Genomic DNA, 23,662 nt, shown 5'->3' with positions numbered 1-23,662 from the left:
CTATAGCATTAACCGATAAGCTTTCGCTTATCGGTTAACCAACTACATGATTACATCCCTCGTACAGAGAGCATCCGGGCACTGGCCTGGTGACTCTGTAAGAAGGATTGTGAGGCGATTATGCCTGTTCGGTGCCTAGTCACCTCCAGGGGATCCCTTGGTTCCAGTAGCTATGGTGGTTCGCTTGTTCAGAACCTGTTCTCACTTCAGGCTCTGGTACTTCTGTGAAAAGCTCAGCTACTGTGTGCCAGAATCACCTGACAGCCCAGCTCTGCAATGGCAGGGACTGTGATCAAAAAAACCTAGTGTTTAGGGTGGGAGCAATCACAAGTTATGTAGATATTTGTGCATAGTACAAAGAGCTGATATCTTTTCTCTGGGGCACGGTGGTTTGGTATAAAACACGAGTCACCCATTCCAAGATCTGGATTCGGTATCTAGCTTTGCAAACCGAAAACGTCCCTGTGTGTCTTTGAGCAGGTCATGTCACCTCCCTGGGACTCGGTTACCGCTTGTGTCAAGCAGGGGCGATGGTATTTGGTGCTGGAAATAGGGATTCTGCAGCCCCCCCTGGCTTGAGGTGGTTTCCATTACATAACAGGGTTTACAGTTTGGTTCAGTGACTCTCAGCACGTACACATTGTTCCAGCCCCCTGGCAAAAGGAGGGATGTGAGGCTTTCCTAAGAAAAGGTGGAATTCAGAGAATAAAGACCCTGGCATGGAAGAGGTGGGCCTGCAACTGCTGGCTCCTGCTCCCAGTGTTCACTCTCAGCTGGGGAGACAGTTCAGAAAGAGCAGACTAATGAGATCCTGGTTGGGACCCGAGACTCAAGAGATGAGTGTAGCTTTGAGTGTACGTACCATACAGGCTGCCAGCACTGGGATTGGTGTCAGCGTCGTAACGGCTACCCACAGTACTGCCCATATGAAAAAAAGTCACATGTGGCATAATCAAAATGGGGTGTCACCAGAACACTTACTTAATGGAGGATTTTCTCTCCTTTTTTGGCGCTAATGTGGCTTTTTATAATTGCCAAAAGTGAATTCATGCCCTGCTGCCTGTCAAATGGCTGAATAATTTTGGCCGGGGAGGATGTCAAAAAGCCAAAACTCGCTTTAAGCAGGAACTGAGCCTGGAAAAATTTCAGCCCAGAAGGTGGGGGGGGGAGGGAGTTTTACAAAACTTTGAGGGACTGAAAATGGGTATCATGGAAATGCTCCAGAAACCCTGACTCTAGTTACTTGCATGGAAGTAGTGCCCCAAAACTGACTCATTCAAAATGCAAAAAGAAAAGCTCTTTGAGAACATGTCTGGAGGCCAGAGGTAGAAGCATGAGTGAACTAGAGTTAATTTCACAGTAAGTGCCCTGTTGTACATGTAGAACTGGGAGTTGTCAGCCCATGTCAGAAGCTGACACGTCACTGTCTACACGTAGGCTATGTCTACACTGCAGGGTTTTGGCACAAAAAGTCTTTTGCAAAAGCGCATCCACACCTCAAAGCGCATCAGTTAATCTTTTGCACAAGCGAGCATCCATGCAGTATGTCAGCTTGCACAAGAAAGCTCTGATGGCCATTCACAGAATAGCCTTCAGAGCACCTCTGCTTTTTCGGATTGGCTCTTTTTTGCACAAGAAACCCCTATGGAGCGTCCACACGTACCTTTTTGCCCAAGAGCTGCAGCCCAAAAAGGAGTTATGCCTCGTAGAAGGAGGTATACCTACACCGCAAAAAGCCCTCTGTTCTGTCAATTGACTAGATTTTCTTGTGCAAAAACGTGCTTGAAGTGTGAATGCTCCGTGAATTTTTGCGCAAAAACTTTGTAGTGTAGACGTAGCCCTAGAGTGCTTTACAAGAGATCCCATCAATGTCAGACAAGTGAGCACCCTTCCCCCAAAGGAGTTGCAATCTTAACTGGACAAACAAAGGCTGTTCGTGCTGAACAGAACTTGCACTGAGATTTCTTCAGAATTCTTTGGCCTTATCATGCCACTGATTTAAAAAAAAAAAAAATTTAAGGCAGATCTTCCCTCAAGATTTCACTGTGGAGTAGGGACGTAAAATCCCGTTTAGTCAGTTAACTGCTTAAATGGCAGGAAGTGGGGGCTGGGCTGGTCTAGCCGGGCTGGAGCACCCCCCACTGACAGCACAGTGGGCTGCTTCAGCCCAGCCAGGCCTGCTACACCATGGATTGCTCCAGCCAGGCCAGGCCTGCGTCAGGCAGGAGCTGCATTAGCCTGGCTAGGCCTTCTGCTATCCAGTAACTAATCAGCATCGTGCTTTCTGGGTGATGTTTACCAGTTAACCACTGACATCCCTCCTGTGAAGTTTTGCTTTGAAAGCAATGGGATAAAGACTGCCTGTTGACTGGTAGTTAAATAGTCTTAGACAATGAGTAGTCCTTTAGTACCTTAGGGTGTGTCTACACAGCACCCTTAGCTCAAAATAAACTACACAATTTGTGCAACTTATTTTGAGTGTCTTTCGAAATAGTTTATTTCATAATTTGGTGCTGTCTACACAGCACCAAATTTCAAAATAACTCGCTATTCCAGAATGCCCCTTAACCCTCATGGAACGAGAGTTATCGGGACGTTGGATATGCTGCCCATTATTTCAATATCTATTACGAAATAACAGGCTGCTTCAGTAGATGCAGAATCACTATTTTGGGATACTTCTGGTATCCCAAAATAGCTCCGTAGTGTAGATGTACCCTTAGAGACTAAGAAAAATATATAGAATCATGAGCTTTCGTGGCTAGAACCCACTTCATCAGATGAGTTAAGTGGGTTTTACCCACAAAAGCTTATACTATACATTTTTTTTTTTTTAGTTTCTAAGGTTCCACAGGACTATTTGTTGTTTTTAAAGTTCTAGATAACATGGCTACCCCTCTGAGAGTTAGACCATCATGTGTTAACCTTGCATGTCTATTTTTTATCTTGGATGTAAGAATTTTGACAGCCAAGCAATGAAATTCAACAGATGGACCTCAGAATATTGGGCTTGTATTTGCTGATTCAAAATTTGATACAGCTGGTCTGTGAGCTCTAGAAATCTGATAAGTGGAAAAAATCAGAGGTTTTGTTGTTGTTGGTTTTTTTTTTTTTTTTTTTTTAAACAAAACCTCCTAAATCTGTCTGACCTATTTGATTTGATTCCAGTTGATACTGCAAATAAGTTGCTTTAGCAGGTTAAAATATGTACTATAGAGTAAGAAGGTATTTGACAATGAAAGATCAAATATCTTTGTGAGTGTATAGATTAAAATGTTTTCAAAGCCTTAAATGTTGCTTTAATGAACCTCCAAACACATATACTGTAAAATACCAATGATAGAACTGTCTAGATTCCCACTGTCTGACATGCAACATTTTAACATAACTGTTCTGATCAGAAAAAAACAATTTTCTAAAGTTACCACGATGTAGTGAATTTGGTCTTCATCTTTCTCTAGCTCTGGCCTGTAAAACTTGGGTTTTCTTCTCCTTTTGAGGGGGTGCTGGTATGTACAAACCCGGATGTGTTTAGAATGCATGATTAATTTTTTTATGGCACCACAGCATGATGGAACCTTTACTACTTATTCTAATTTACATGATATGAAATCGATTTTAAAAGAATCCAGACTGCATGCATCACTATAGCCCTTTCCCTAGAATGTATGCACTGCTGTTGTCCAATTCCTCCCTCACATCACTGTTTCTTATTAATGAAGTTCTAACCTGTGTTCATAATGAATGGAATAAAAATTTGCAGTTAACACGCACAGCTAAACAAGTGTTAGCAAACGTACCCTCTACGTAGAAAACACATGAAAAAATAATAATGTTAAAACAAATCAGATGAATTTAAACCACCTAAAGCAAATTAAGTCTACTGCGTGACCTATTCAAACATATCTGTATATATGGAATGGATAACTAACACCCTCTTCACTACCTCTGTTGGAGCCCTTCACTTGCCCTGTTTTCCTGCCCGTCCTTTATTAGTAATTGTCTGAGGGTGGGGTGGGGTGGGCTGATCTACTCTTCATTCTGAAGCATAACACATACAACTTTCTTCTAGTGTAAAAGCCCCCAAGACAAAGGAAATGACGACAACTTCCCCAAGCTGGAGTCGCTGCGGGAGGAAGATGAGGCATCTGATGTTGATAACCGGGAGAAGGAGATTCTGATCGAACGCATACAGTCAATCAAAGAGGAAAAGTGAGTCCTAGCTTCGCATTGCTAATGGAATCTATTGAGCGTATGCCTCGTGTCCCGGGAGGCAATGCAGCATGCTCTGTTGCATGTCACCCGTACTGTAGAGAAGTCAGAGTGAAGAAGCAGTAAAAGATAATCGGCAAAGGCAATAGTTGGAGATGAAATTTGTTGAGGTGTAGGTGCAGGGCTGCTTGCTTCTAAAGCATGCTCTGCTTAGACTTGTTCATGTTAATAGCATTGGTAAATACAGTAAGTCGCTATCTTCCTGGGGTGCCATGATCTGTATGTGTTTGATGCAGGGAAGACATAACTTACCGATTACCTGAGCTGGACCAGCGAGGCTCTGATGAGGAAAATCTGGACTCTGAGACATCAGTGAGCACGGAGAGCCTACCAGGGGACCGAATAGGACGGCTGGACACTGAAGGTCAGTATTAAGGTAGTGTGTGCTCTTTTTTTATTACTTCTACATTATTTCAAATTTTACGTATTTTTGTGACATCTGGTCAAAACCAGTCATGTCATTTTACATTTTTCAAGATGCACTTTAACTTCCGTGTCTCTTTTTCTTTAAAGGAACCACATTGTCTGAATTCCAGGGCCATGGTCAGTGCCCCAACATGCCTGCCAAAGTCTCTTGCCAAGGTCCCAGCATTTCTTGTCCACTGGCCTCCACAGTCTCAAATCCATTTACAAGGCACAGACTATCCTCAATGCAGGTTAAAACGAAAGTCCCCTGTCGAAATCCCGTAATGCCCACAGCAAATATAAAACTTCCCTATGGGATTTCCAAACGGACAGAATCCCAGGGAAGAATATTGGCTGCTGTATCCTCTGAGCCAGTGGTGAGACGGAGGGACCGGCCAGCCAGGCGAACTGATAAAATTCACTCTGTGTATGTTGCACAAAGGTCAGTTGTGGTCCAAGCTCAGGAATCTTTGGACGAATATGAACCAACAGCAAAAGTGAAGCGGAGATTTTCAGACCCTTACTCTCACATGTCATGCATAGAGGAATGAAATATTTAAAATTTGGGATTTTTTTTTTTTTTTTTAATGAGAACTGTAGCTTTTGGCTCTAATCCGCCTTGGCAGATGATGAACTTGTGCACTTGGCGTAAGCAGTCACCGGACGTGCAGTCGGGAACTCTCAGCACTCTAAGGGTGAAGCAGAGTTGCTTAAAAACAAGGAATATCCTGCTTTTTGTAAACAAAAGCAACTTTGGAGGGTGGAGTAGGCTCTAAAACAGTTTCGGTCACGAAGCAAAATACTGGGACTTGAGTCTGCAAAAAAACCCCAGTTTCTCCTGCTGTGCTGCCTTGTATTTGCTTACGATGGGCTGTAATAGGCCTGACTGAGTTAGTCACTAGGTTTTTCCATATTCCATTTTTTTATGTTTTATGAAAAGTTCTTTTTGTTTACAAAACTGTTAATGTACTTGTCTTAACTGAGACCAAAAACATATCCAAATGTTTATTAATACATTGCACTTTTTAAAAACACGTGTTATCAATGTCCTATTGCTACAATGTCCGCCCTTCTCGAGTGCTCTTGAGTAGAAAGAAGACACTTAATTCTGACCAAAAGTGGATCGGCTTTCTTGAGATTCATGCCTTTTCCCAACACTTCCTTAAAAGGATTTGGAAAGAGTTCTGCAGGGTAAATACCAATCACCAAAGGCGTTGGTTTTCTGAGAGTTCAGTGCTTTGCATACAAGTATAATCACATTGCTCAGTAAATGCAGTTGTCACAGTTGGGCAACTTTGTGCAAGGCTTTGTTCAGCATCTGTTGTGCATCACAGTGCTGCAAAAGTCATCAAGCATGAGCACATGCAAGCACAAACAGCTTCTAAAACTTGGGCCATGTGAGTCAACCCCCAGCTCTCCTCTACCAGTGTGAACTGGGAGCATAGACGGGGCAGCAGGCTTTCCGCTGATACGAAGAACTCCATTTGAACACTGCGTACAGATGTGGTCACCTCATCTCAAAAAAGATATATTGGAAAAGGTTCAGAAAAAGGCAACAAAAATGATGAGGGATTTGGAACGGGTTCCAAATGAAGAAAGATTAAAAAGATGGACTTTTCAGCTTAGAAAAGAGGCGACTAAGGGGGTATGATAGAGATCTATAAAATCATGACTGGTGTGTTAAAAAGTTAAAAAGGAAAAATTATGTACTTGTTCCCATAACACAAAAACTAGGGGTCACCAAATGAAATGAATAAGTAGCAGGTTTAAAATAAACAAAGGGAAGTTTTTCTTCACGCAGCGCACAGTCAACTTGTGGAACTCCTTGCCAGAGGATGTTGTGAAGACCAGGCCTTTAACAGGATTCAAAAAAGAACTAGATAAATTCATGGAGATTAGATCCACCAATGGCCCAATATGGTCTGACCCAATATGGCCATTCTTATGTTCACTTACTGGCTCCAATCAAGAATCCCTTCCAGTCTTCTCATTGCCAAGTATCAAACAATGCATACATGTGTAAAAACAAGGAGTCCTGTGGCACCTTAAAGATTAACAAATGTATTTGGGAATAAGCTTTTGTTGGTATAAAAAAAACCAACCACTTGGTCTCCCATGGTTCTGACAAAGTGGGTTTTTACCCATGAAAGATTATGCCCAAATACATCTGCTAGCCTTTGAGGTGCTACGTTCTCCTTGTTGTTTTTACAGATATAGACTAACAGGGCTATCCCTGAGACTTGTCACACAAAGGTGTGTTAGAGCTGGTAGGAAGATATGGCTTTTTCCATGGAAAACTTTGAATTTGTACTTTAAATAAGATACATTTTGATTTGGAAATGTTATGGTGCCTCATGGGAATTTTAGTTTGGATGCCTCTGTGCCATGCTCCTAAAGGTGTACCATTTCCCATGATATACCAAAGTATCTTGGTGGGAAAAGTCATGCATTACAGCAGTCCCAGCTGTAGTGCTACATGGGAGAAGTAGTTTAGCAGGAGAGCCTGCTCCAGAGAGAAGAATGGATGCACAATTCCCATGTATTTTTTTCTGCAGATTGCAGCTATTTTTTACAAAAAATAAACGGAAACCCCTATTTTCTGTGCAAACAGTTTTGACAATTGAGTCAGCCACTCCTGCTGCTTAATTATAATTAAAAATGCTGCGGTTGCAATGAGTGGTGAAGGAACAAATGTACCACCTTGTAGTTAGAACAGTTGCTGAGTCAGTGGAGACCACACATTGACATAAAAAGGCACTTTTGTAAACACTTTAGTTTGCTGGTTGGAGGTGAACTGGAAAATTCAAGCACTGGATTTCACAAACTTTCCAATTAGATGCAGAATGCTGCCATCAGGTAGGTAGGGCATCATGGACAAAATATTTGTTTTTTTTTCTTAGCATATGACACAAAATTAATTAGCTTAATTTAAAAAATTGCCTCCTGCCTGAGATTAGAACAGGATTAGTCCTGTGATAATGAATACTCTTTTTCTGTACATTGTCAGGCAACCCCAAGCACAATTTGAAACAGCTAGTGAGACTCTTCCATATGCCTTGAGAGACTTTTTAATATAGCCAAAATGTGTGTGAAAATTACAATGCCTTTTAGTAGCTGGACTAACTTCAACTTGTTATTGCTCACTTCCTGTGGGGTAGTATCAGGGCACAGAATAAATCCAGCATGTCTTGCTGAACTTATTGGCTAATACATCAGTGTGTTCATTACTGTACAGCTAGGCATCAATGATCCTAGCCCAAGGTGGTCATAAACTAAAGTGGTCAGACAACGCAAGCCAAGGCACAGTCCAATGGATCAACAGCCAGCGAAAGGTCTACCTTCCACGTATGCCAAGTAATTCTCGGAGGAGGACTGTCATTTGAAGGTTGTAGTGAAGAGATGTTTTCAAAAGGAATTTGGAGAAATTTAATCTGAAGTTAGGGGAATTATGTAGCTGTTTTGTCACCACGAACAGCCTGCCTCTGAAAAGGTCAGTGATATAGTTAAATGAAACAGTGGTTGTAGCTCAAATGTAAACTAATTTTATTGTTAAACCTCTGTAACGTGAGCTAAATTATGAGATCAAGGCCTGGTTAATGTGCTGGCAAGTGACATTTCCATTCCAACTCATCTGATAAAGTGGGTTTTTCCCACAAAAAGTTCATGATCATAATAGGGATGTTAAATATTAGTTAATTGAATAGTCAATTAACCTCATGAATGCTTATTGGTTACTCAACTATTCTATAGTCTCTGGGGGTGGGGTTGGCAACCAGTGCAATCCAGCCCCACTTTTGAGGAGACCCCTGCCACTCCATGCTGCTGTTTCTGTATCAGAGGCAGCAGCATGGGGTGTCAGGCACGAGCTGGTGCTTGAGGAGAGCCAGTTTAAAAACCAGTTCCCCTTGCAGACCGTCTGCCTGTCGCCCCATGCTGCTGCCTCTGATACAGAGGCAGCAGCGCAGGGTGGCAGCAGCCCCTGTTCGGGTAGGTTCTGAACTCCCAGACATGGCGCAAGCCAGAACTGAGCCAGGCTGCCTGCTTGCTTGGCTCCTAATAAACTTTAAAGGCAAAGCCATAGCAGGCTTAGGGCCTGGATCTGGTGCAAGTCTGGGCAGAGCCTACCAAAAAATTTACTGCGGTGGCAATGTGTGTAGTCGATAGCGTTAACAGATAAGCTTTTGCTACTCAGTTAATTGATTCTACTATTGCATCCCTAGATCCTATATATATTTGAAGTCTCAAGCGGGGCTAGCCGGGTTAGTCTGTAACTTTAAAAACTGAGGACTCCTGTAGCATCTTAGAGACTAAGGAACCTCTATATGTATTGCTTATGAGCTTTTGTGGCAAAATTCACTTTCTCAGATGAGAAGGGGGACGGGAGTGGGGGGGGGGGGAATGACACACAATTATTTTCCACTTTTTACTCATCTGATTCCCTATGAAAGTTCATGAGTGTCTCTCTCTCTCTCTATATATCTATATATAGAATCTCTACAGACTGACTAGTGATAGAAATGTAGCCCTGTTAGTCTGGTGTAGCTGAAACAAAAAACAGGACTATATAGCACTTTGGTATGTAACATCTTCTTAGTCTTCAAAGTGCTACAAGTCCTGGTTTTTGTTACAGACACGACTCTGCTCTTTTTGTTAGTCTCTAAGGTGCTATAAGTCTACTCGCTTTTTTTCAAGTTGCAGCCTCCGGGGCTTCCCCTCTCAGCCTCCTCATGGGCAAATAGTGGGGGGGGGGGGGGCTACTAGAGTCTTTTCCTGCATCGTTCCTCTGCCCCCTGGCCTGTAATGTCCCCGCGCTGCCGCCTGTGGGCCCTGTAACGCCACGTGCAGGCTCCTGGGGGCGGGGAAGCTGCAGAGGCTCCTCCCCTTCCCCCACGTGCCGCCGCGGGCTCCAGCAGCCTCTGGCCCCGCCCCTCCGCAGCGTGCCTGGTGGGCGGAAGCGCCCCGCCCTGCCACGTGGGCGGGACTCGGAAGTGTTCGCGCGGCGGGCGGGTTCCGCTTCCGGGTCGGAGCGATGGCGGCCCCTCGGCTGGAGCTGAACCTGCGGCGGCTGCTGAGCCGCTGCGAGGCGCTGGCGGCCGATAGGCGGGAGCCGGACGAGTGGCGGCTGGAGAAGGTGCCGGGATCGGCCCCGCGTCCCCCGCCCGATCTCTGGCCCGGGGCGGGGCTGGGCTCCGCTGGAGGCGCCGGCGTTGCCAGGGATGCGGAGCGGGACCCGCTTGGCTCGCGCTGCGCGTCCCCGTGAGCGCCCCGCGCGGCTCGGGACTTGCCTCAGAACGTGTCGCGGAGACCAGGCGGGTTCCCGCAGGGCCCTGGTCACCCTCCCGCGCTCCTGTGGGAAGAGCAGAGGCCCCCGCTCAGTCAGCTCGGCTGCTGGAGAGAAATCCCTGGAGTGTCCGGTCTCTGGATACTTTCCTGGGAGAGGGTCTGTTCCCTGCCAGTGTCTCCTAGAATAGTGATAGAAACGCAGCGTGTGAGTCTGGTGCAGCTGAAACAAAACGCAGGACAATGCAGCACTTTAAAGACTAACAAGATGGTTTATTAGGTGATGAGCTTTCGTGGGCCAGACCCACTTCCTCAGATCAAATAGTGTCACAGCCATAGATACCAACCCTCTTCTGTTATGAAATGTGATTTGTCCTTTTCATATTTGTTCATTTTTTTTAATTGTATCCTTTGGTATCTATGGTTGTGACAATTTTCTTCCACTATTTGATCTGAGGAAGTGGGTCTGGCCCACGAAAGCTCATCATCTAATAAACCATCTTGTTAGTCTTTACAGTGCTACATAGTCCTGTTTATAGTATCTCCTGTGACTGAACTGTCCAGAGTTGTGGGTAGGCTCCTATATTTGGTTTCCTTGGCTAGAGCTCAGTCTTTCTGACTGGCAGATACTGTTTAGCTTTACTGAGGTGGATCTAATATAGGGATCGTTGAACCTGATATTGAAGCAGAATTTTAAAACCAGGTCTCATTTTCTCTTCAAGATTTCTCAAGTTTTATTCAGGGAGAGTTGTCAAATGTGAGGAAGATTTTTTTTTTAACATATGCAGTGTTCTAATACTGTTATCCCAGGATATTAGTGAAACAAGTGGAGGAGGTAGTAGGGATATTAAACTGTGTTTAATCAACTAATGGAATTTCCTGGCGGCCTTAATATATTTAAAAAACACAAGCACAGCAGTAGGGAGGGAATGGGCACAAGCCAGGAATCAGCTGATTCCCTGATCGCCTGGTCCCCCACTACACCTCTGCCTGGCTTTCAAGCCACCTCCCCCCAGCTCCTGCTCTCCCTTCCCCCCACCCTCCCATAGAGGCTGCAGGGGGGAAAGCGACTAGTTGCTACATCCCTATGAGGTGGTATCTTTTATTGGATCAGCTTCTGTTGGTGAGACAAACTTTTGTGATTACACAGAGCTTTTCTTCAAGTTTGAGATGCTTCCTCTCTTGTGTGTGTCACCACCAGAAACTGGTCCAATAAAAGATATTACCTCACCCGCTCAGTGTCCCAGATTTCTTTGTTAGATCATTATTTGACTGTAGTGTTTCACTTGCACTTCCATAAACTTATTGAATGTTGGCCTCAGAATAGTCTGATTTACTGTGAACTTGACTGTTGTGAATAGGATTTAAAGAATCTTTGTTTAATCATCTTGACTCTGGCCGCTGGAGGTCACTCTTATGCCACATACATGGATCTTATATAAGAACCCTGTTGTGATTGCCAGACTACCTGCTTTTATATGAGGAGATAAAGGATTGGAGTTAGGGCAATCCTGCTCTCCAAAAACCATCTTGCCATCCCTGACAGGCAATTCTGTGCCCCAGTGTAAGGAAGAATATTCTGAAATGTGTGCATCCTGTATCATTAATACACATATACACCTTGCATGTCAGTCCTCAGTTTGCCCAATGAGATATGTTACTGTTCTATGGAAGCAAAGGGACATATAAAAATAGCATCTAGGAACCTCTGGTTTATGCTGTAAGTCATACCACTGTTATCTTGTAGCTTGTGGTATAACAATATAATATATTATATATAATATTTAACAGGAAACTTGGATATGGCAGAGATGCTCAATGACTTCTTTGTTTAGGTCTTCACTGAGAAGTCTGAAGGAACACTTAACATAGTGAATGCTAGTGGGAAGGGGGTAGTTTTAGAAGGTAAAATAAAAAAAGAACAAGTTAAAAATCACCTAGAAAAGTTAGATGCTTGCAAGTCACCAGGGCCTGATGAAATGCATCCTAGAATACTAAAGGAGCTGATATCTAGAGGCTCAGATACCTCCTCTATCATCTTTGGAAAATAATGGGAGACAGGAGAGATTCCAGAGGACTGGAAAAGGGCAAATATAGTGCCCATCTATAAAAAGGGAAATAAGAATAACCCAGGAAACTACAGACCGGTTAGTTTAACTTCTGTGCCAGGGAAGATAATGGAGCAAGTAATTAAGGAAATCATCTGTAAACACTTGGCAAGTGGCAAGGTGATAGCGAACAGCCAGCATGGATTTGTAAAGAACAAATCATGTGAAACCAATCTGATAGCTTTCTTTAATAGGATAACGAGTCTTGTGGATAAGGGAGAAGCGGTGGATGTGATATACAGTAAAACTCTGATGGTCCGGCATCTGATGGTCCGGTACTCCTGATGGTCCGGCACCATCAGGAACCCGGAAGTGCTCCGGGCAGCCGGACCATTGGAGCTGCTCTGCCCCCAGGTTCCCCAATTCAGCTGCTGCTAAAACTGACCAGCGGCTGAATCGGGGAAGCCGGGGGCAGAGCAGCTGGGGCACTGCCGGGTTGGTCCCATAGCACTGCCCCTCGGGGCTGCGGAACCCAACCCAGCAACGACCCAGCTGTCCCCGATTCAGACGCTGCTGAAACTGACCAGCAGCTGACTCCAGGAAGCCCGAGGCAGAGCTGCTCTGCCCCGGGCTTCCTGGAGTCAGCCCCGATCAGTTTCAGCAGTGGCTGACTTGGGGACACCTGGGACAGAGCAGCTGGGGTGCTTCCAGGTTGGTCCAGTAGCGCCGAGGAGCAGCGCTGCGGAACCCAACCCAGCAGCACCCCAGCTGCTCTGCCCCAGGCGTCCCCAAGAGCAGCTGGGGTGCTGCCGGGTTGGTCTCGCCGTGCCAAGGGTCGGCGCTACCGGACTTCCCCAATTCAGCCGCTGCTGAAACTGACCAGCAGCGGCTGAATCAGGGACGCCTGGGGCAGAGCCGGACTATTGGAAAGGGCGGCTATGAGAGGTCTGGGGTGGCATCTCCCCCACCCCACCCCAGACCCCTCATAGTCCCCCCTTCTGATAGTCTGGCAAATCTGATAATCCAGCACCCCCTGGGTCCTAAAGGTGTCGGATTATCAGAAGTTTACTGTGCCTAGACTTTAGTAAGGTGTTTGATACGGTCTCACATGTTGTTCTTATCAATAAGCTAGGTAAATACAACTGAGATGGGGATACTATAAGGTAGTTATTAATAGTTCACAATCCTGCTCGAAAAGCATAACAAGTGGGGTTCCTCAGGGGTCTGTTTTGGGACCGGCTTTGTTCAATATCTTCATCAACGATTTAGATATTGGTATAGAAAGTATGCTTATTAAGTTTGCAGATGATACCAAGCTGGGAGGGGTTGCAACTAATCTGGAGGATAGGGTCATAATTCAAAATGACCTGGATAAATTGGAGAAATGGTCTGAGATAAATAGGATGAAATTTAATAAAGACAAATGCAAAGTGCTCCACTTAGGAAGGAACAATCAGTTTCATACATACAGATGGGAAGCGACTGTCTGGGAAGGAGTATGGCAGAAAGGGATCTAGTGGTTATAGTGGACCACAAGTTGAATATGAGTCAGCAGTGTGATGCTGTTGCAAAGAAAGCAAACATGATTCTGGGATGCATTAACAGGTGTGTTGTGAGCAAGATATGAGAAGTCATTCTTCCGCTCTACTCTGTACTGGTTAGGCCTCAATTGGAGTATTGTGTCCAGTTCTGGGCACTGCATTTCAAGAAAGATGTGGAGAAATTGGAGAGGGTCCATAGAAGAGCAACAAGAATGATTAAAGGTCTAGAGAACATGACCTATGAGGGAAGGCTGAAGGAATTGGGTTTGTTTAGAAAAGAGAAGATTGAGGGGGGACATGGTAGCAGTTTTCAGGTATCTAAAAGGGTGTCATAAGGAGGAGGGAGAAAACTTGTTCATCTTGGCCTCTTGGGATAGAACAAAAAGCAATGGGCTTAAACTGCAGCAAGGGAGGTTTAGGTTGGACATTAGGAAAAAGTTCCTAACTGTCACGATAGTCAAACACTGGAATAAATTGCCCAGGGAGGTTGTAGAATCTCCATCTGTGGTGATATTTAAGAGTAGGTTAGTGAGATAAATGTCTATCAGGGATGGTCTAGACAGTATTTGGTCCTGCTATGGGGACTGGACTCGATGACCTCTTGAGGTCCCTTCCACTCCTAGTATTTTATGATTCTATGAATATAATAATATGGAGATATACCATCTCGTAGAACTGAAAGGGTCCTTAAGAGGTCATCGAATCTAGTCCCCTACCCTCATAGCAGGACCAAGTACTATTCAAGGCTTTGAAGTGTGAGTTCCTGTTTGAAGTATGTATGTGGTACTTCATAAGGCACAAAAGCCTTTGCTTAGAGATACAATTTCTTGGCTTACAGATAGATGAGCCTCACCTGGGAATTATTTGGTGCCACATCATGATTTCTACCGTTGTAATAAATAAAGCAGACAGCTGTAAGAACGTGCACGCTATTCAGGCTGTTGCTAGAATTCCCCTTTTGAGGAGGAGTTCTAAGATTTGGGAAGAAACTTCAAAGAAATCTCTTTCCAGCTTGGATCTTATTCCAGGCTTTGTCCTTGGGCAGTGTATGCAGGAGACTTCTTAGAGCCAGGAGTGCAGGTGTCGTTTCTCTCGTGCAGCTGTTCCTCTGTAGTCTCCTCACATTGCACCTGAGAACCCAGAGAGCTGCCTCTTGGATCCTGTCTTTGTAATTGGCCTTCCACTTCAGGTTTTTTCCTTTGTTTTGTCAGTTCCTTTCCAGGCATGTGAATTCCTGTTCATTCACTGCCGCAGGAGCACAGTAATAGGGTGTACTGGATGGAAACTGGGCATGGGCATGTCTCAGCAGGAAATGCAAAGGGATGGTGTCTAGGGATACAAGTGGTTAACCCCCCCTTCCTCCCTTTAGTCAATTCACTGGTTAAACAATAAAATGGGATTTTACATCCCCTAATGGTATCCCATGTGGCCATGACTGCAGCCAGATGGGCATCTAACTTGCCTAGTTCGGTTTCTATTGACTGCTCTCCTCTGTCAGTTGTACTATGTGGGAGGCTGTTAATGGAAACAAAAAGTGCAGAGAGCTATGGACTTTTAGGGCAGTCATTAGTCTGGTCAGAGAGCTGTGGAACTCCACCCTGCTGCTTGGAAGCAGAACCTTATTTTAAGGCCTTCCAACTCACAGTATCCAAACTTACTGACAAAATGCCTTAATCGTGAAGTGAAGATGTTATGACACTTGTCCCCTTAGATTTGAACTATTCAGTGGAACATCTGGTGGTTGGAATAGGGAACTGGGGATTACTTTCGCCTACTACACCATCAGGGTGCCAGTCTTCAGCTGCCTTCTACCCACATGCCAAAACCTAGCAGCATTCACAATACAGGTGTGTACTCTCCATACAAAAGTGTGGCAGTAAAACCTTTGCCACCATGAAAAATTAATAACCGAAGGAATCTTGTACTGACTGCATTGTTCATTTTCATAAGAAATTCAGTAACTCCACTCCCTCGCTTCCAATCTACACGACATTGCAGAATCTTCCAAGGCTAGGAGGGATGATTGGGATAATTTATTCTGCATTATAGTACTTAGAAACCAGAGGGCTTCTCAGCAACATTCCAGTCCAGTTTGCTGCAAATTCCATTATTGGGGGGAAGGAGAGAGAATCTTGGATTCTAAAGGGTTTTTTCCAGTTTAAAAAAAAATCACTGTCTGAATATTTGTACTTGCTAATATTGCTACTTAGACACACTGACTGTGTCTGAAGGATTAAGAGTATTTTCAGTGCATGTTGGGAGTACTTCATAAGAACAGTCATACTGGGTTAAACTAAAGGTCCATCTAGCCCAGCACCCTGTCTTTTTTTAACAGTGGCTAGTGCCCCTGAGGCAAAGAACAGAACAGGTAATCACTAAGTGATCCATCCCCTGAAACCCATTCCCATCCTCTGGCAAACAGAGGCTAGGACCATCTTCCCTGCACATCCTGACTAACAGCAATTGATGGACCTAAAAGCTCTACAAATTTATCTAGTTCTTTTGTGAATCTTGTTATAGCCTTGGCCTTCACAGCATCCTCTGGCAAGGAGTTCCACAGGTTGATTATGCGTTGTGTGAAGTAATACTTCCTTTTGTTTTAAACCTACTGCCTATTAATTTCTTTTGGTGACCTCCCCCTTCCCCCCCCCCCCTTCCAGTGTTATGAGAAGGCATAAATAACACTCTCTTGTTTATTTTCTCCAGCACTGCATATGTTGGTGCAGTCAATTTGTTTTCTGTATGTAGCCCATGGTCCTTCTAGACAACATGTGTGTTCAGCACAGCAATAATGGAGGAGAAACTCTTTATAAATCTTGTGAAAGCACAGAAGTTGGCAGGGAGCCTCGAGGACAGGGCATAGCACCTGAAACTTGCTAACTCAGTTTCTTGCTGCTTAGATTTCAAGCTGATGGCTGCTGTTCTTGGAGGCTTTTTCCATTTGTGGGAAGGAAATTTTTGGTTTGAGAGTCCAATAGTATGTCTTGTGAGCCTGCCATTACATGGGGGGAAGGTGTTGGGAGTATCCTATAGTACTTAATTCGTAAGTGCCATTGATGGACCTGCTAGAGTCTGCATTTCCTCTCATTGGAGGATACGACAGAGGCTCTAAAGTGTGTGTTTGAGAGTCCGGGGGATACAGCTTCATACAGCTGCTTTTAAAAACAAGTCACATTCTGTAGGTAAAAAGAATGCTGGATGATGCTTCCTCCAAAAACAGTGACAATTATCATTAGTGCTTTATAGCTGCACAGTCTTTAGCGTTTACCCCATGGCTCCCTGATAACCCTAACTCTTACAACTGTCTGGGTTTTTTTTTAGTATGTTGGTGCCCTTGAAGAGATGCTCCTCGCATTAAAGAAACACTCCAGGTGAGATGCTGTCTCTGAGACGGAGAGTAGAAGGAAATTGTGTATGTGCTTTTTCAAGTAATCTGTTAGGTGGGAAATAAACCCATCCCAGGGACACGGAAGCTGTAGGACACTCGGGGCTGGGGTGATTGCCGAATGGTTTGTGGGTGCCCTTTGTAGTGGTAGCCCTGAAGCCTCACTTAGCTCTGTGAGGTTTTCTGCTGTTGTGAATAGTGGTGAAGACAGCCCTACATAGCAGGAGCAGTCAAAGGCTCGCTTATGACCTGAGCCCCACTGTGCTGCACAAACCCACAGAAAGACATGGCTCCAGCACCAAAGCCCTTAGCCATCTGTCCAGACAAGCTATACTGGTAGCACAGAAGTGTCAGATGTTTTACTGGGCAATTTAAAAAGCCTTCAGCGTTTCCCAGGTCCTCCGGCAGTCTGCAGCACCATTATTGCTGTAGCAGGCCTCCCCTGCACTCTGTCATGCCCATGGAAATACAAGTGTCACCAGAAAAGGTGCAGTGTTCACAGCAAGCTAGAAACCACCGCTCCCCCTTCCCCCCCACCCCACTTACCATCCCTACCTGCTGCATCCCAGCCCTACAAAGGCCATTTTGAGAGTCGATCTCTCTGCCCAGTTCAGTCTGGTGTCCTTCAGAAATTGAGTGAGGGGTGTCTGCTGGACGATGCTTCCTTGATCTCTCGACTGTTCCATGTGCATGTGACTTCCTGGCGTGCTGGCAATAGGAATTACTGACTCCTGGCTTTCGTGGTTTCTTTTGACTCTTGCAGCAAGCCTGCCCCTGAACTGCTGAATGAATACTCCCGCAAAGTGAACTTCTTAAAGGGGTTGTTAGAAGCTGAAAAATTGGTAAGAACCTTGTGTCCTGCCTGACGTGACTTACAGAATATTTGTTTGGTTCTGGTCCATCTCTGTGCCACATCTCAAAGCACATCTTAGTCATCTTAGTGCACCCAGGCACAATCTTTCCCTCAAAATCAGGAGCGAGTATATTTTGGGGACCTGTAGTCTATTAAAGGCTTGATGTTTAGAGTTACAAATTCTTCTCTCCCCTCCTCACTGCTCAGAGAACCACTTGGAAGGCAAATGGTTCTTCTTGGCTTCAGAGTCTCCCTTTAGCCTTTGACCTTTTGTGGGGCAGGCTGTCTTTGTTCAGTGTGGTTTCCCTTTGTACAGTGCTGTGTATGTCCACTGAGCTGTGGACTACAGACAAGCTGGGCAGCAGTTAAGCTGGATTGAGTCTGTGCTGTCGTCTTCTCACCCTCCATTCTGTTGGAAGTAGCAGCAGAAGAGCTCCAGGTTCATTCACTAGCCTCCTCTGCAGAGCAAAAGATTAATTTGGCCCTCTCTTTATAGTCATCATCAGCAGAAAAGGCCCTGGCCAATCAGTTCCTGGCCCCTGGCCGAACTCCCACCACAACCAAAGAGCGAACCCCAGCTACTAAAATGGTTCATCTGCAGACTAAGGCTCGCTACACGGGCAGGATGAGGAGTGAGCTGCTTGGTACCGTAAGTTTATGTTCTGCTGCTGGCCTGTCACAGCTGATACCTCTTACATTAGCCCCAACCACCTGCTCCCCTAGCCCTCCCCTCCCAACCTGAAACTGGCCTGGTTCATAGGGGCTCCTGGGAGTGACAGTGCCTAGTAGTAGTGCTCAGCCATCTAGTTCCAGCGTGGGGGGTAGGAGCAGAGCCAAGGGGAATCCTGTAGCCTCTGGCGAAATAGAATCTCTCCAAAACATGTTCAAGTACTGAGCTCTGAGGCCCTGTGGAGAGAAGTTACAACCAACCCTCTCCCCAGGACGGCACAGACTCGCCTGTCTTCAGAGGGCAGAGTCACAATTAGGAGCCTGGCCTGTCTTCAACTTTTGTGCTAGACTCTTGGAGAGCCAGCCCCTGCTACGTTGTGTTGGATTTTCTCATCGGAAATGTTGGCCACAGAGGATACTCTAGGGCATGGGGGGGGGGGAGGGAGGGCAACAGGATATTCTAGGGCATGGTGGGGTGGCAACAGGATATTCTAGGGCATGGGGGTTGCTTGATGCAAGACTGCGGGTCACTTCCTCTGTGCGTGTGTAATTTTACTGTTTCTCTCTCCTTTCGCCGCCTCCTCTGTGTTCCCAGGATCCCTTGTCAGTCAGTGGTAAGTGTGTATCAAAGCAGATGGCTGGAATATGTTGGGGAGGAACAAAGCGTGTTGCATCTGGCCTGACAAGCCAGAGCATGCTGGCTTTTTAGTAGTCTGCCAGCCTGGGACTCTGCTAATGAAATATCAGATAAATCAAGTCAAGCAACTAAAAGCCTCTGCCTGGTTACGGTAGCTCCCAGGGTGGATCAGATACCAGTTGTGCTAAGTTCTGTACAGCTGAAGTCTCTGCTCTGAACAATTTACAAATCTAGAATAGGACTTGAAACAGCAGCCAGTCTGTAGCGTTACCTTCATCCTCACCCTGCCATAGCAAGATCGCTTGCCCCCAGGAGCTAGCAGCATTCGGCATTTGAGTCCATGTAATATTAACCCTTCTGAATGTATGAATTAATAATCCTCGCTGCTCTGTACCTGGAGATGTTAGTGGGTGGTTCTGTTAGCCACCTTAGTAGCTGGTGCCAGGCCAGTCTGGAGTTCTGGTAGTAGAGCTGAGACGCTGTCACTTGCATTCTATCTCAGCCCTGGGTTTGTGTCTCCTTCCTTTCCATTGGGTGTAGTTGTGACACTGCATGACACTAGAGCATGACGTCTTGCCTCCTATTGAGGAGCAGGCTTTGTAAACCCTTTCTACCCACGGCAGAAACTCAGACAGATCTAAACTCAGAGTCACCCCATCCCTAGACCCGTTACAGAGTCTTTAGTTTTGTTTCTGCAGTTTTCAGTTATACCTGCTTTAAGTTCCTGGTGCAGAAGCTTTTCACAAGGGATCCAGGCCGGGATGTTTATCATCTGCTAAAATACAATCTTTGTTTTCCAGAGTCCGAGGAGCTAAACTTAAGGAAACGGAAGTAAGTCACAGTTCAATATTTTGACTCTTTGTAATCGGGAAGCAAGGGCCTTTGACTCTTAAATGTACTTCATTCTCTCAGCGTGAAAAGTTTTAATGCCCATTTGTAGAAGCCCCAACCGTGAATGGTTTGTTAGCTATTCTAACAAACTGCTGCTCTGACTCCTCTGGCCATCTCCTCAGGTCTGTGTGACTCTGACATCGTCTAACGGTGATCTACGCACCACTGCAAATGGTCCAGGAGAGCTGAGTCCTAAATCTCCTCCCTTGTGCTCTGCAGGGGTCTTGGACCTGAAGAGAAGCAGTCAGCAGCTGAGCTCGATGCCGTGCTAGACCATCATCGCAGCGTGCAGGAGAAGCTGGCTGAAGAAATGCTGAGTTTAGCTCGCAACCTCAAAAACAACACCCTGGCGGCACAGAACGTTATTAAACAAGATAACCAGGTAGCGTGGATGGCAGTGCAAGAAACTCTCAGTATTGCAACGCATAACCCTAATGTGCCCAGGTGTGAGGGGCACTGTAATGTCTGTAACTTAATTCTAAATATGCGTAGGACTGGGATGGGGTTTGCTGGAAGGACTTGTCCTCCTCCATAGCACAACTGATCCTTACTCTAGACCCTTTAGTTTTGTAATAAATAGCCAAAACTTTCCCACCTGGATGCCTGATGTAAAAGTGGTGTGACTCTCAGGTGCTGAACATCCACAGACCGCTGGTGGCGGTGGCAGTGGCAGGCACTTGACATTTTTTGTATTTTTATCAGATAGTCGACACACTAGTCGGGTAGTCGCTTCCCTCCCTATCCCTCCCCTCCATCAGAAAGAGGCAGCAAGGGGGGGACAGAGAGGAAGGGGTGCGCAGCAGTGCCGTGGAGCCCGGGCTCAGCTGGGGACTCCCCGCTGAGCCCTGGCTCCATGCGGCACTACTGCTTTGAAACACCCGTGGAGCCTGATGCTGGGCTCCCTGTAGCATTTCAAAGCAGCAGTGCCACATGGAGCTCGGGGTCAGCGGTGGAGTCAGAGTCCCCAGATGATCCCAGGCTCCATGTGGCTCTGCTGCGGGGAGCATAGGGCCAGCAGAGGACTACTTGAGTCCCCCGCTGGCCCTGTGCTCCCTGCAGAGCTTTTGCCTTTGAAGTGTGGCAACAGCCCTGGAACTGTTCCTATACTTCAAAGGCAGGAGGTGCCGTTATCGACTAATCGAATAGTCTATGCAAATTGCATTGACTATTCGATTAGCTAATTAATTGAAATTTTACATCCCTAATTGAAATTTTGCATCCCTAATTTTTTGACAATCAGAACACTTTTACTTAGGCTCCCCTAAAGCCACGTGTAGGCACCCATCTTTAACGACTCAGGTTTGTGAACTGCTGAGTCTGGTATTTATGGCTGGCCTGATCATCTCTTCTCCATTGTTGAAATAGGGCTTCTTCTGTTTAGGCTACATCAACACAATTTGGCTTAATCAATGACACAGACCAAGATGCCTCCTTCGAATCAACTCTGACTTACACCTGGCTCTTTGTTTGTTCCCTAGACTTTATCTCACTCTCTCAGGATGGCCGACCAGAACTTTGAGAAGCTGAAGGATGAGTCTGAGCGCCTTGAGCAGCATGCAAAGAAGTCTGTCAACTGGCTGCTCTGGATAATGTTAATTGTAGTTTGTTTTATTTTTATTAGCATGATCCTCTTTATCCGAATTTTCCCTAAACTCCGATAACTCCCATAGCACGCAGGAGCAATGGGGGGGAAAGCTAGGCAGTCCATGATACTCTGTTCATTCCCAGCAAGTCTCTCTGACCCGTTTGGTAAGCACTCACTCTCAGGCACAGAGCTGACTCTTGACCATGTGCTGAAGGGGGTCGGCAGATGCCTGGTCTTCCATCCTTCCCTTGTGCCCGTGCTGGAGTTGGTGGGACACCTCATGATAGCCTGCCTGAGTCGGGTCCGTCTGTGTCCGTTTGCTTAGCTGATAAGGTGGCTTGTTTCTTGAGAAAGAAAGTGCAATAAAGATGGTACTTCAGAGGCATGCCCCTAGACACAGGTCCTTCCAGGTGTCTAAGATCTGCTGTCTGCTTGTGACGTGGCTAAGCACATGCTATGGTTCCTCTATAAGGGAGTTTACCTTCGTCGGAGCAGTATGCAGCTGATGGATTGAAGATCATGTTTGCTCTTTAGAAATCCACCAACTTTAACAGGGTCCTTACTGCAGTTATGTGGCAGCAGCTTTGTTGAGTGGGCAAGAAGGAAAATTCACAGCTTTGGCCTCCTGCCGATTGGACACTAGTCATTGAAATCACCTGGAGTTATGGGAGAAGATGGAGGTTGGAATCACCTAGTTTGGGAAGCTTAAACAAATCAACTCCTCCCTTCTTACTGTCACAAACGCTGACATCCCAATGAAGTACAGAGTGCGTCCTGTACCTTCCTTCCATCCCTTCGGGAAGCAGCTGATGCTGGCTGTTCAGCCCTAACCATGCAGTGTACTCTTCAGACCCTGCTGACCGATGCATCTTGTTGCTTTTCTGTAAAACGAGTCAAGGAAGTCGGTCTCTCATTAAATAAGATGTTTACTTAATGAAAAAATCAGCCAGTACCCTTTGAGCTAGGCTGATTTGTTTGAGTTGTTTAAATCTTCTCCTCTCTCTAGTGGAAGAAACTTTGAAGTTTTAAGCCAGCTTCTGCTCTTGATGAAGTGCTGTCTTGCTGTACTGAGTGAAAGAATGGTGTAATTTTAAAAGCAGAAGTACAATAAACTGCCAGCTTTCACCTCAGTTTAAACCATTTTCCCTATTACCAAGGGTTACAGTTGGTATTGTGTATATTACAGGTTGAACCTCTCTCATCTGGCACCCTGGGGACCAGACCGGTTCTGAACGAGAGTTTTCCGAACCGCAGGAGGTCAATGTTTTTTTAGCAGCTTTACAATGCTTTCACTGTGCTTTTAGAGGACATTGAGGGGTACATTAGAGTTAAATAACAGCACAGAACACTGAGAGCTAGGACTGGTGGCTGTAAACAAACTTTATGGGGCCGTGGGAAACTTGGCCAAACCCATGAAAAGCGGACATCTGGCTAAGTAAAATCGTTCTGGATGACAGATGTTTCTGAATAACAGTTCTGGACAAGAAAGATTCAACCTGTACTGTCTGTTGGCACAAGTTCATATTGGTTTTAGACTTGTCACTGTCTGACTTTTTTCATAGCTAGAACCAACTGCCATCTTCTCTCTCTCTAGCAAGTGGTGCACAGTACTATACTGCAGCTGCTGGGATGATAAGTATTCCTGCAGATCACGTAGCTGCAAGAGCAAATCCATCCAATGTAGAACGTGTGCCTTGTAACGTCAGACACATCCTCCTCAATGACATCACATTGGAAGGAAGCTGACCCTGTTCCAAACTCCTTCCTTCTTCTGGTGCCTCTCCGAGGAAAGCTGAAAAGTGCTGGCTTCCTCATAGTCGGACAGGGCTGCTCAAGTTTGGAAGCCCCTGGGGCCACAACTCTCAGCACATGCCGAGGGGCACAATTAAAGTGTGGTTACATATACAAACAAATATATATGCAAACAGCTTCTTTCACACTGACAGGCATGAATACAAGGGACTTCACACAATGCCCCAGTACTCCTGGCCCCTCCTCCTTTGGGGCTATAACTGCCGACACCCTGTACCCCTCTGTTCCAGCCAGCCAGCTTGCGTCTTTCAGTGCTCACCCCGCGTGGGAGACACCTCTCCATG

At 45.7% G+C, this 23,662-nt stretch overlaps 2 protein-coding genes and 1 long non-coding RNA gene across 8 annotated transcripts in view; 2 read left to right on the top strand and 1 right to left on the bottom strand.

Moving 5' to 3' along the window:
• The window catches only part of MYO9B (myosin IXB), an 88,661-nt gene extending 82,950 nt beyond the window's left edge, over positions 1-5,711 (top strand). For 3 of the 5 annotated variants that reach the window (XM_075902962.1, XM_075902963.1, XM_075902965.1), the window contains 4 exons: positions 3,462-3,509; positions 4,073-4,212; positions 4,509-4,636; positions 4,786-5,711. In XM_075902962.1, the coding sequence (XP_075759077.1) occupies positions 3,462-3,509; positions 4,073-4,212; positions 4,509-4,636; positions 4,786-5,228 (759 nt within the window). In that variant the 3' untranslated portion in view covers positions 5,229-5,711. Of the gene's footprint in view, positions 1-3,461; positions 3,510-4,072; positions 4,213-4,508; positions 4,649-4,785 lie in introns of all 5 variants that reach the window. The other 2 variants (XM_075902966.1, XM_075902964.1) reach the window with 2 other exon arrangements.
• Positions 5,712-9,651: 3,940 nt separating this feature from the next.
• On the top strand, positions 9,652-22,696 carry USE1 (unconventional SNARE in the ER 1). 2 transcript variants are annotated; one of them, XM_075902961.1, is made up of 9 exons: positions 9,680-9,808; positions 15,258-15,393; positions 16,868-16,917; positions 17,695-17,773; positions 18,281-18,433; positions 19,049-19,067; positions 19,891-19,921; positions 20,201-20,363; positions 21,460-22,696. In XM_075902961.1, the coding sequence occupies exons 3-9, from the start codon at positions 16,889-16,891 to the stop codon at positions 21,640-21,642; spliced, it is 657 nt and encodes a 218-aa protein (XP_075759076.1). In that variant the 5' UTR covers positions 9,680-9,808; positions 15,258-15,393; positions 16,868-16,888; the 3' UTR covers positions 21,643-22,696. The 2 variants fall into 2 exon arrangements, with proteins under 2 accessions (XP_075759075.1, XP_075759076.1); XM_075902960.1 differs by lacking the exon at positions 15,258-15,393 and having other exon boundaries at positions 9,652-9,808.
• Positions 9,844-23,662, bottom strand: part of LOC142819022 (uncharacterized) — a 43,334-nt gene continuing 29,515 nt past the window's right edge. Inside the window, exon 3 of the long non-coding RNA XR_012896703.1 lies at positions 9,844-10,139. This is a non-coding gene — a long non-coding RNA (uncharacterized LOC142819022). The remainder of the gene's footprint in view (positions 10,140-23,662) is intronic.

Source organism: Pelodiscus sinensis, chromosome 19, assembly GCF_049634645.1.
Source record: "Pelodiscus sinensis isolate JC-2024 chromosome 19, ASM4963464v1, whole genome shotgun sequence".
NCBI classification, from domain to species: domain Eukaryota; kingdom Metazoa; phylum Chordata; order Testudines; family Trionychidae; genus Pelodiscus; species Pelodiscus sinensis.
This window is presented reverse-complemented; position numbering and strand designations above follow the sequence as displayed.

Coding starts and splice junctions, on each gene's coding strand:
- USE1 (XM_075902960.1), top strand. CDS start 9,707: ATGGCGGCCCCTCGGCTGGAGCTGAACCTGCGGCGGCTGCTGAGCCGC. Junction 16,918..17,694: donor GCATTAAAGAAACACTCCAG/GTGAGATGCTGT, acceptor TGACTCTTGCAG/CAAGCCTGCCCCTGAACTGC. Junction 20,364..21,459: donor TTATTAAACAAGATAACCAG/GTAGCGTGGATG, acceptor TTTGTTCCCTAG/ACTTTATCTCACTCTCTCAG.